This window comes from Rhizopus delemar, genomic scaffold, assembly GCF_000149305.1.
Source record: "Rhizopus delemar RA 99-880 supercont3.4 genomic scaffold, whole genome shotgun sequence".
Taxonomy (NCBI): Eukaryota; Fungi; Mucoromycota; class Mucoromycetes; order Mucorales; family Rhizopodaceae; genus Rhizopus; species Rhizopus delemar.
This window is the reverse complement of record NW_027137830.1, coordinates 640,107-651,037: the sequence shown is the minus strand read 5'-3', so window position 1 is coordinate 651,037 and position 10,931 is coordinate 640,107. Positions and strand designations below refer to the sequence as shown.

The window sequence follows — 10,931 nt, the reverse complement described above, 5'->3', positions numbered from 1 at the left end:
AAATGTGTCGTCATTCGTCATTTTGTGTAAATAACTTAATAATTAATAAAACAATATATAACAATATTCTTTTATGAAAAAATATGTTGCAAATTAAAATTACACAGGGATGTTGTTAAGACTAACATAATTATCAATTTTCCTTTTCTTTTAATACAGTAGCATGCTGTGAACAACTTGCATTGTAATCAATCACAATGCGAAAAAAGTTCCCCGTTGCTTCTCTTTTAAGAAAGTTATCCATGATTAAATGATGATTTGCTAAAGAAAACATGGATCAAAAGTCAATTAAAGTATATTACGAGACTAAACAAAGAATGACTTTCCGGCTAGGGGGCTACTTGAGTTTATGCATAATTTAATAACTCGCAATGTAGGAACTTTATAAAATTGCTAGCAAAAAAAAAGCCATAGCAAAGAAGGTTCAACTGATTTTGAGGAGCATGGCAAAACTTATGTTATATCTATTATGCAAATTAATAATGATAATAATAAAATGAGTTCGTGAAAGAGAGAATTATTAGTTGTAATCAACTGTAAACAACTACCATCGCTTTAATCATCAAATGGAATCATTTAAAAATGATTCTTGATTGAAGTTTTGTTTGATGGTAAATAAATAGATGAGTTCAATTAGAATTCGTTCCCTAATGGCTGCTTATACAAAACCTGTCTCTGGAAACACTGTACATGCGGATGTTTGTGTACAGAATAAAAAGAAGGGGAAAATCCCTCGTTTCTAGTGATGGTTATTGATTGGCTATCCCTTAAACCCTATCTTTCTCCTTGTCAACCCCTTCCACCGTTCCCTCCCCCCTTCTTTTCCTTTGGGCTCTTTATTTTTCCACAATAGAGCATTTAAAAAGAGAAGGAGAATAAGAAAAAAAATGTCTTTGTTTTTTTTTTCTTCTTCTTGCAACTCTCTCATGTCATTTACAGTCATTAGCTCTAAACGAGCCTTTATTGCCGCCAGTACCATCACTCTTTTACTTTTCTTTTCTTTACTATCCAGTCTTTATTCCAGTATATCAGATAAGAAATGCAGCAGTAATCACATCTTACCCCTCTCCATCTCACTCTCCCCTAAGCCTAGCCTCATTGATTTCAATCAAATCACAGCCTCTGCTGATGCCAAAAGAAACAAGGAAAAGATTCTTGTCCTCACTCCACTCAAAGACGCTGCAGGTTATCTCGATCGTTATTTTGAGCTACTGGATCGTACAAGGTATCCTAACCATTTGATCTCCATTGCCTTTTTGGTCTCTGATTCAAGTGATGGTACCTTGGAGCTACTCGAATATCATGCTCGTCGTCTACAAAGACGCTGGTCCAACCGATTTGAATCGATCCGTATCTTTCAAAAAGACTTTGATTTTGATCTACCGAACGAGAAGAGACACCGCTATGAAATGCAACCTTTGAGACGTCGCGTCATGGCCCGTTCACGTAACTGGCTTTTGTCTGCTAGTCTAAGACATGATATTAGCTGGGTCGCTTGGGTGGATGTGGATGTGGTTGAGTACCCCCCAACGATCTTTGAGGACCTGATACGTGCAGATGTGGACGTGATCGTGCCCAATTGTTTACTCAGTCGACAGGATCATGCTTTTTGGGCTTATGATAAAAATAATTGGCAAGAGACAGATGCTTCAAGATTCAGACAAAGGGATTTGGATGAGGAATTTGTACTGCTGGAAGGTTATTATGAATTCCCTACTTATCGTTACTTGGTAATTTTTTTTTTTGGAAGCGTATACACATATGCAATAAACAAAGAAGCTCATTTCTTGTTTTATTAGATGGTAGACATGCCAACCGATGTAAGTCCAGATTATAAAGTACCTTTGGATGGTGTGGGTGCAACATTTACTCTGGTAAAAGCCAATGTTCATCGAGAAGGTGCTATATTCCCCGCGTTTACTTATCAACATCAAGTGGAGACAGAAGGTTTTGCCAAGATTGCTAAATCAATGGGATTTGGTGTTTATGGCTTACCTGGTTATATTATTTATCACGTTCAAAATGACTAACTATCATCATTCTCCCGCATTTTAACTTAAATTAATCTATCTCGGATACCCTTCTTTTATACTAATCATCGTCACAAATTATTAAAAAGCCCTTTTGTATTTACTGTTTATATAAACATCTCATTTTTTGCATAAGTTTGCAAATCATCTTAACAATGCAATTCTCTTAATGACTTACTATTTGTTACTTCTCGGTTTAAAAAGTTATTTCAGTCACCAATTTGATTTTTTGATGGCAACAAATCCTTGCCCTCTTCTTTTTGTGCTTTCAAAATGTATATTTCTTTTATATAGTTGATAAGCTTCTCATATTTTATGTATATCATAGTAATATTTTAAAAACACCAAATGGCGTATAGGAAGTGCTTTTGCATGTACTCTATTCTTCTTTTCCTATTATTAACAAATCACATGAACAATGAAAATATTCCTATAGTTGTCAACCCAATAATTAAACTCATTAGATATTCATTCAGAAAGTATTTGTAATACAGCGCTTATAGCACCATTGAGTAGTTTTTCGAGATCAATTATGAGAATTCAAATCCTAACCTAGTGTTTTTTTCAATATGTGTTTACTACAACACCAATGACTGTCGTCTAGTGTAGCACACTTTTCAATCCTGCATACTATCATCACTATTGACCCCCTTACAACACCTCTTTGATCGAGATGTTACTGAAGCTCTAGGTTATATATAGCTTTACACCACATGATTGCGTTCAACAGAGATAAGTTCTCTCTTTCCTTTACTCGATCTATGTCAATGGCTTACTAAATAGCCCACAATTATAACAGCCATCAGAAGATGTTTCTTTATTATAGCTGGATTCCCCCATAGACTATTTACAATATGCGATGATGTAGTCCTTGTTTCTAAAAAAAAAAAAAAAAAAAAAAGCAGGGGTTATCAACAGTCTGTGAAGAGCGTAGTCTCTCATTTGGATATCGTTGGAACTCTCTAAACTGTGTGATAATTAGTGAACCGAACGACGAATTAATGTATGTATTTTATAAACAGATACTAACCAACAGCCTTCCTTTGCTTATCTTCGATTACTTTTCAAATCGAGTGACATTCTCATCCTACGATATTAGTATTTATTTAGCTATGATGGACCTCTTTCTTTCATCGGTATTGATACTATTAGTTTTGACAGGCAACTGTCACCTAGATTTTCAGCGCAACTAGTTCGCATTGAACTTGAATATGAATGAATAATTCATCAACTCACTGCTTTTCAAATCAAAATATGGGAGATGTCCATAATAATCTTTTATGCTTGTTCCAAAATAGGTTTTACCCATTTAGTTTAGTACTTAAAAGGACGATTTTTATCCTTATTTTAAGGATAAACAGATGCAATGATATTGAAATTCAATTCAAAAATGCTCTTTTATAGTCAAATAAAGAAGCTTATGCTTATACAAACCTTTAATGTCTTTTAGAGACATTAATGAAAGCGACATAGTGTCTACCAAGGACCAAAATAATTCAATATTTTCGGTCATGGACGCTCTACCAGGATTTTAGATCACAATATAGTCATGGCTTCATATTATTCTCCTTATAATGGCGATGAACAATTATTATTTGCCTAACACATTCACAGTAAAAGTAAAGAATGTCTGTTTAGCTAATCGAGTCAGCCTATCATGTCATATTTTCAAAGCCAACAAAGGATTAAAAAGGATGATTTTATAAAAATTAGAACTTGCTACAGAAAATAAAAATCCACTTTTTCATCTTGTTCATTATATACAATAGCTTTTTATTGCTTTTATGAATTATTGTTGCTATTACCACCATCTTGCTTTTGCTATAGAGATAAGTGTTAGACCTTGCGAAAAAAACTTTTTTTTTTTTTTTTTTTTTTCCTACCTTTGCTTGCCAAGCTTGGGCCATTTGTAAGAATTTAGGCAAGCGGTTCTGTACTTGATCATCAGGGAAAATGTAATCAAAGTATTCTTCCCAAATAATATTATCTTCTGTAGAGTCCTTGGCCTTTCTTCTCTTCTTGACAACCTTAGGCATTTTCTTTTGCACTGCTTCTTTATTTTCATCTGTGCCGTAATTTTCTTCAAAGTCCTTCCATGCTTCAAGTAAAATAACTCTCTATAAAATGCACTGAATACACTTCTTCTTCATCTTTTCTTTTTTTCTTACCTCATCTTTAAGTTCTTTTTCTTTCATCTTATCGTAAGCTTTAGAGAATATATCACGAGAACGCTTCACGTTTTCATCGCTTCCTTCTTCATATGGTATCGATAATTCAAATTGAGCAAAACTAATGTAAACCTTTACGTGTTCCGTGCGTTCTAATAAGCGATGATAAAGATCTCTTGCATTTTCATACTCTTCTTCAGCAATTTCAAAGTCAATGTAGGCTTTCCAGAGCAATTCTGGCATATCTAAGGCTGGTTGTGCAATAGCCAAGTCAAAGATGGCACGGCATCGCTCAGTCTCTCCCAAGACATCACGTTCAAGCTCAGCAAATTTAATCCAGGCTGAACAGTTAGCAGGGTTGAATTCGAGGTATTTTGTATAAAGTGTACGACAGCGATCAAACTCTCTCATCTGAAACTCTAAATCAATATATCCATTAAACAGTTTGTTCTTGGGGCACATGCCAATAGCTCTTCCTAATAGCTTTCTAGCTTGTTGAACATTCATTTGTCGAATCTCAAATTGCGCATACATGAGCCAGATCTTTGCAAATGTAAATTGCTTGTGCGGTAATAACTTGATGCACTGTTCATAGATCTCTCGAGTACGTTCAATATCCTCTGTCTCAAGTTCTTCGTAAAGTGCATAATTAATCCACAGATAAATATAACGTCTCCAGTATCGCTTCTCCTCTGCTGGGGGGATTTGGGCAATTGCTCTTTCATAAACCTCACGCACTCGAGTTGGGTCTCCAGCAGATTCTTCTAGTTTAGCATAATCAAACCAGACATCATAGTTTTTAGGGTTCTCATCAATCTCTTTTTCATATTGTACACGTCGTTTGCCGATTACAACTTCTTCTATACCAGCTTTGTCACCATATTGCTTTTCAAAATTAGTATATTGGTTATACAGTGATTGTGATTTTGCTTTTGGAAGTCGTTCCAAGCCGTATTTAAATATGACTCGAGCTCTTTCAAACTTGAAAAAGATGTTAGATAAAAAAAAGAAAAACTCATGTCTCTTACCTCTTTTGCTTTAATTTCAAATTTAGCAAATGCAACAAGTACTTTCTGATCCAGTTTATCATCGCCTAAAAACTCTAAAGCCGCCGTATAAATTTCTCTACACTTTGCCAAATTGTTTTGTTCTTCTTCAAACTTGGCCCACTTGATCCAATTGGCAGGTTCAGGATGAATACTGACGAATCGCTCATAGACAGCTCGTGCGCGCTCCTTTTCATTATAACGCAGCTCCATCTTAATATAAGCCATCCAAGCATTTTCTGGGGGCTCCCACTTCATCCAACGTTCAAACACATTTCTTGCCTTTGGCACTTCACCCAAGGTTTCTTCCATATAAGTATACTTGTACCAAAATTGATCCATACGGGGTAGCAGCGTCGTGGCTCTATCAAGCAAGTTACGAGCATGATTCACGCTTCGATTCTTGAGCTCCATATCTACATAACGTAACCAGATGGCCACATTACGCCATTCGACATCAAGAGCACGTTCAAAGACGGATCTTGCACGTTGAAATTCCATTTGACTTTCTTCCCAATTAGCATACTTGATCCAGTTGCTAATATTTAATCTGTTCTTTCGAATATTATCTTCAAACTCTTTACGTTTACGTTGACGAAACTCTGAAAGTTCTTCTAAATCAGCAATCTTTTGTTGAGGAATGCTATGTGTAGGTTCTAAACGGCGGTCATGAGCTTCACGTAAAATTTGTTCGGCAGTAATCTGAATGGGTGCTGCACTCTTGTTTTTGACCTATAAAAAAAAAGTTAGAATCCTCTCTTACATGTTCAAACGCGTTTTTTATTTTTATTTTTATTTGCCTTGGGTGGTCTTGGATTTTTACCAAATCCACTGGTTGTCTCTTTAGGATCCATTGACCGTTTTATGTGTAAAGGAAAAAAAAAAAGAGGACAAGAAAAAAGTGGGTGTTTATGTATTCTAATTAAGGCAGTGAAATAAAAAGCGGAGTATGGTTGAATAAAGCCACAGATACGTCATCTACTTCAAGAAATTGTCCCTTTTATTGATTTCAAACCATTCTTTTCCTTATCAATGTCTTTTAAGCAAAATAGTATATGTTGTTTCATAGCTCTTCTATTCGAGATTATTTTTATAAAAAGCAATCACTGAACTTAGTTTGACTGATTCAATTTTTTATTTAAAGCCTAAGGAAGTTATCATATATGAAAATACTAAACATGACAGAAACTTTTTTAACATAAAAAATATATTTAATTGTATTCTAAGTACATAAAAAGAGTTTATTAAATAAAATAAATAACAATATAGTAAGAAATATACACAAAAGAAGCTATTAAGCCGTATGATAAAATCTGTATATAAAAGAATTAAGTATTTACATCATAAAATAAACATTTTCTTAAACTTACTTTTTGTTAATCAAGTAAATCAGCAGATTTACATTGACAGTTGCCATACCGTCCAATACTTTCATTGTTTGCACTCCTTCATATTGGGTCTGTAACAAGTCTTCATAATGTACATCCACATGCAAATCCTGCGTGTTCAACAATGGAAAATATCCTTCAAAAGTAATAATACCCGCACGATCCATGGACAAAATAATCGTAATACGACTGTACATCTTGTTAGATACACCTGCCAAATCCAAGATAATACCACGATCATAAAGGGTTTTAGCTGAGTACTTGAAGGATCCAAACTTGGGTACAAGTCCTCTCTTTTGTAAATTTTTAATATGAAAATACTGTCGAGTGAAGGGAAAGACGAATTTTTGCTTTTTGCCTCGCTTCTCTGCCATGTTCTTCATACAACTGTCAAGGTACTCCTTATAACTGTCTCCTTGACTGGTGAGGAAGTTGCGCTTTTCTTCAAGATGGTATAGGATCGTTTGGAGCTTTTTGATCTCTGCGTTTCTTAGTTTGCGACGTTCTCCTTTTTTGGTAATGTCAACTGCGATCATGTTGATAATGCTTTGGTAGCCTGGGCTTTCGGGAATGACACCATGTTGCATTAAATAAGCATGGAGTTTGGTAGCAAAGGATTTTAACTTTGCAAAGCTTAAACTGAACAAAAAAAAATTAAAGAAAAAGCGAGAATAGCAAGGTATATCTTTTACCTTTTAACATCCATAGAAGCATTTTGATAACCAAATTTGAAATTTCTTTCACGATTTGCCATTTCAATTTCTTGTTCTGTGCCCTTTGAAGGAAACTGTTCTTCCTTCACAATTTCCCAAATTCGCTCATGCTCTTCTGTTACAGGGTCATTCAAGATATCTTCAAGCGTAGGTCCAGATTGGACTTGGATTACCAAGATCATTAGGCGTTTTGTGTCTAGTAGTAATTTCTTGACATCACCACCTGTCTCGGTTGATAAGCCATCCCTTCTGTCGGTCAATTCAAGACGGAGTAAACGAAGGGGTACGGTCAAGTTGATGTCAGTCGGTGCTTCTCCCAAATCTTGCAAGATGGCATGAAGAATACCCGTCTTCTGGTGTTCGACATAGTCTGCATGTTCTTCTAAAAGTTGATGAATGTGATAGAGCTCTGTGGGATGAATATAGACTGTAGGCTTCTGAGTGCTTGTGTGATCAGCTAAAGGATCCACACCGAAATGTTCTTCAGGTTCCTCCACGTTAGTTACTACATCAAGTTAATAAGGAGCTCTGTATATATTCATTTTTCATCTGGTGACTTACAATCTACGAACCATTGAGCGAATTTTTTACTTGCTTCAGTTACATAATCATCCAAAGGACTTAGATAAGTATTACGGGAATCAAATAATTTTCCACTTGAAATTTGTTGAAGCATCTTTGAAATCTAAGCCAAAATGAGTAAAATGTTTACCTTTCCCTTATCTTCTTATACCTCCGCCAAATTCCTCCTTTGAATAGAAGACACCTCACAATTAATCACGTCATATTGCTCTGGAGCAGTAATAGCAGGGCTCAAATAACGATAATAAATAAAGTTACCAAGCGTCTTGATGATTTCTTCGGGTGCTTCATTAGGAAATGTCTCTTCCATGACCATTCTTAATTCTCGAGCAATGGCACGCATACCATAGGGCATTGAATCTACTGCGTCTACAATTGCATTCAAGAACTCGTTTGTGATCATTTTGAGTGATTCCAAATGCTCTGATAAGATACGCGTCACTTCTGTTGATTGAAGTGCTTCAGATTGGTTCACATTGAACGGACGACTTGAGGGATGACCTGTAGCAAGTTCTTCTTGGTTAATACATTTTTGATAAATGACCATTGGATTTGTTTCAAGATCCAGGTTTCTATCGCCAATCACTTTTTTTACAAGTGAACTAAATAGGCTGTTGAAGAATGCCCTTTCTTTTGCTCCTCTATTAAAGAAAAATGGATTAGCTAGATGTTGGCAAATGAAAAAGCCCACAGGCACAATCCGTTGTCTTACCTATTAACCTGTACAACCAATTTCATAAATGTATAATTTCCTCGCATGAATTCTTGAATGTCTTGAACATGCTTCATTTCCTGAACGATACAAGCCTATTTTATAATGTGCGATCAGAAAAACATACAACAACAGCAAAAATAAGACGCACCTTGCAAAGATTGATTAATAAACACTCTTCTCTGGCATTTGTACCATATCCAAACAATGCTAAAACTGTAGCATCAATTTTTCTTTGTCCCTTCTTTTCACTGTGTCCTCCTGCAACTGACATGAGTCTTGCAAGATAAGCAGGCTCAGTCTGTAAGAGATAAACCAACTGCTGATACAACTCGAGCTTTTCACGACTCGTCTTGTCAATATTCTTGAGATCATAGCTTTGGTTGTTGGTCGAGACCATCTCTGAAAACTTGCGCTGCTGCTGCATCTTTCGGTGAGGATTAAAAAAGGCATTACTCAACTTGACCACCTCATCTAGAGTTACAACGTTCTTGAGAAGAAGGGCGATCTGCACATCAACTAGGCTCACTTGACTATCGAGCTGGTTGTTTTCCCGAATGGATTCAATCACCTTCTGACGAAGCTCTTCAATCACCAAATCCTCGTGGAAATCAACATCATTGTTACTTAGCATGTGAAGCACACTCTTGACGACCCCAATGGGTGGATTCTTGTCTGATTTTAGCTTCTGAAGCGCATTTTCGTGAAGTTGAGCCATGGCCAGACCCTGCTGTCGTGCCTGGTTGAGGGGAGCATCTCCAAATTGAATGTGGTGACGGAGCTGGTTCATGGCGAGGTGTCGTCTGATCATGGCTTGTAAAGAAATGACCCAAGCTTCAGGAGAGGTAAAGTATTGCATGCGCTTCTCACCTAGCCTTTGATGAATAGAAAAAGTGTCAATCTTGCCGTGTGGATCCTTTGTATGATAAGATTGATAATAGTGCTGGTCCTTGATCTGTTGTAGTTTTGTCTTGGCCATGTAAGCTCGAATGCAGCCTTGAGCAGTGACTAGCAAGTCGTGGTTTTTGGGTTTTGTAAAATGCCGTTCCAATGTCTGCTGTCTTGGTTTATTGAGGTGCGTTCCATTTATATAGTCTTCAAAATCTTCATCATCATCTTCTGATACAGAAAGGCCCGGATTAAATTCTTCTAGTTCAGATTCTGAAGTACTCATCATTGAATCATTATCAGCATCCAAAAATTTAAGTGTTTGAAGTGTAGGCATCATTGTTGTTTGATGATGGGGATATGTTTCATTCATATCTTCACCTTCGATCATATCTGATGACCTTGATTCTGTATCTGATTCATAGATAATAAGATCCGGTATTGAGTTATTATTTTTGTGGTTTGTAGGCATTGTTAGCAGTGAATCATCAAGCAGTGGTTCTTCAATGGGTTTAAACGAATATTTTTTACTTTTGCTGCTGCCATCCAATTCTTTTTGTAAAGATGATCCAAGATTACTAAAGTTTGGGATAACTGCCCCTGATCTTTCCAAGCTTCGTTGGGTGGCTACCAAGACATCATCTGAAAAGTTGAATTCGCCGTTCAAATTCTTGATCTTGGGCGCTGTTTGATTTGAATGAAGCAAATGACTTTTGTAGTTGTTAGCCTTTTTTGGATTGTTTGTTATTTGTTCTTTACCTAAGAGCATGAATACAGTAAATGACTTTAGGCATGTTTTTTCCATCATATAAATCCACAAATTCGAACCAAAAAATACTCGGTAAACCTACTTCACTTAATACAGTCAAGAAGGCATTAATATTATTTGATCGTAAAAACTTGAATTTGGCATCCTATATAACCCAAGTCATCAATTTAAAAGTACAGTCGAATGGATATTGTATATTACCCCTGATATGATGCTTGAAATAATGCCTGGATGGATTCTTTGTGCTAATTTTGCCAGTACAACACCATCATGTAATGTTTTCTCGAGATGAACAATAGAAGCTTCTTTATTATCATTGTCGTCAATCTTTTCACCCAAGAAACTTTCAATCCACCTATAATACACATTTTATGTTAAATATCTTTATATAATTCAATTTCTATCATTTGTTTTACTCAATAGCTTCACCAATATGACAGAGATATTCACGAACTTGAAGTAAATTTCTCATTTTATCAACCCAACGGCCATCATTTTTTGTTTGATCGACTTTAGTTAAACGTATACGGTCTACAGTTGAGTTAGTAAGAGTACAAATAAGAAAATGAAAGTAAGGATACTTTACTTGACATGCCTAGAATATGATGCATTTAATAATTAAATATTTCATTGGT

The 10,931-nt window shown here is 35.8% G+C and overlaps 3 protein-coding genes across 3 annotated transcripts; 1 reads left to right on the top strand and 2 right to left on the bottom strand.

Annotated features, from left to right (window-relative positions):
• Positions 1-887: 887 nt before the first annotated feature.
• RO3G_05760 (uncharacterized protein) lies at positions 888-2,030 on the top strand (the record flags this gene model as incomplete). The annotated part of the gene is made up of 2 exons (XM_067660350.1): positions 888-1,730; positions 1,800-2,030. 2 exons carry the CDS (start codon positions 888-890, stop codon positions 2,028-2,030), a joined length of 1,074 nt encoding a protein of 357 aa, XP_067516451.1.
• Positions 2,031-3,812: 1,782 nt separating this feature from the next.
• RO3G_05759 (uncharacterized protein) lies at positions 3,813-6,098 on the bottom strand (the record flags this gene model as incomplete). The annotated part of the gene is made up of 5 exons (XM_067660349.1): positions 3,813-3,851; positions 3,914-4,147; positions 4,199-5,083; positions 5,227-5,976; positions 6,018-6,098. The coding sequence occupies 5 exons, from the start codon at positions 6,096-6,098 to the stop codon at positions 3,813-3,815; spliced, it is 1,989 nt and encodes a 662-aa protein (XP_067516450.1).
• A 512-nt stretch (positions 6,099-6,610) lies between these two features.
• Positions 6,611-7,386, bottom strand: RO3G_05758 (uncharacterized protein; the record flags this gene model as incomplete). Its single annotated transcript, XM_067660348.1, has 2 exons — positions 6,611-7,271; positions 7,325-7,386. The coding sequence occupies 2 exons, from the start codon at positions 7,384-7,386 to the stop codon at positions 6,611-6,613; spliced, it is 723 nt and encodes a 240-aa protein (XP_067516449.1).
• Between the last annotated feature and the right edge of the window lie 3,545 nt (positions 7,387-10,931).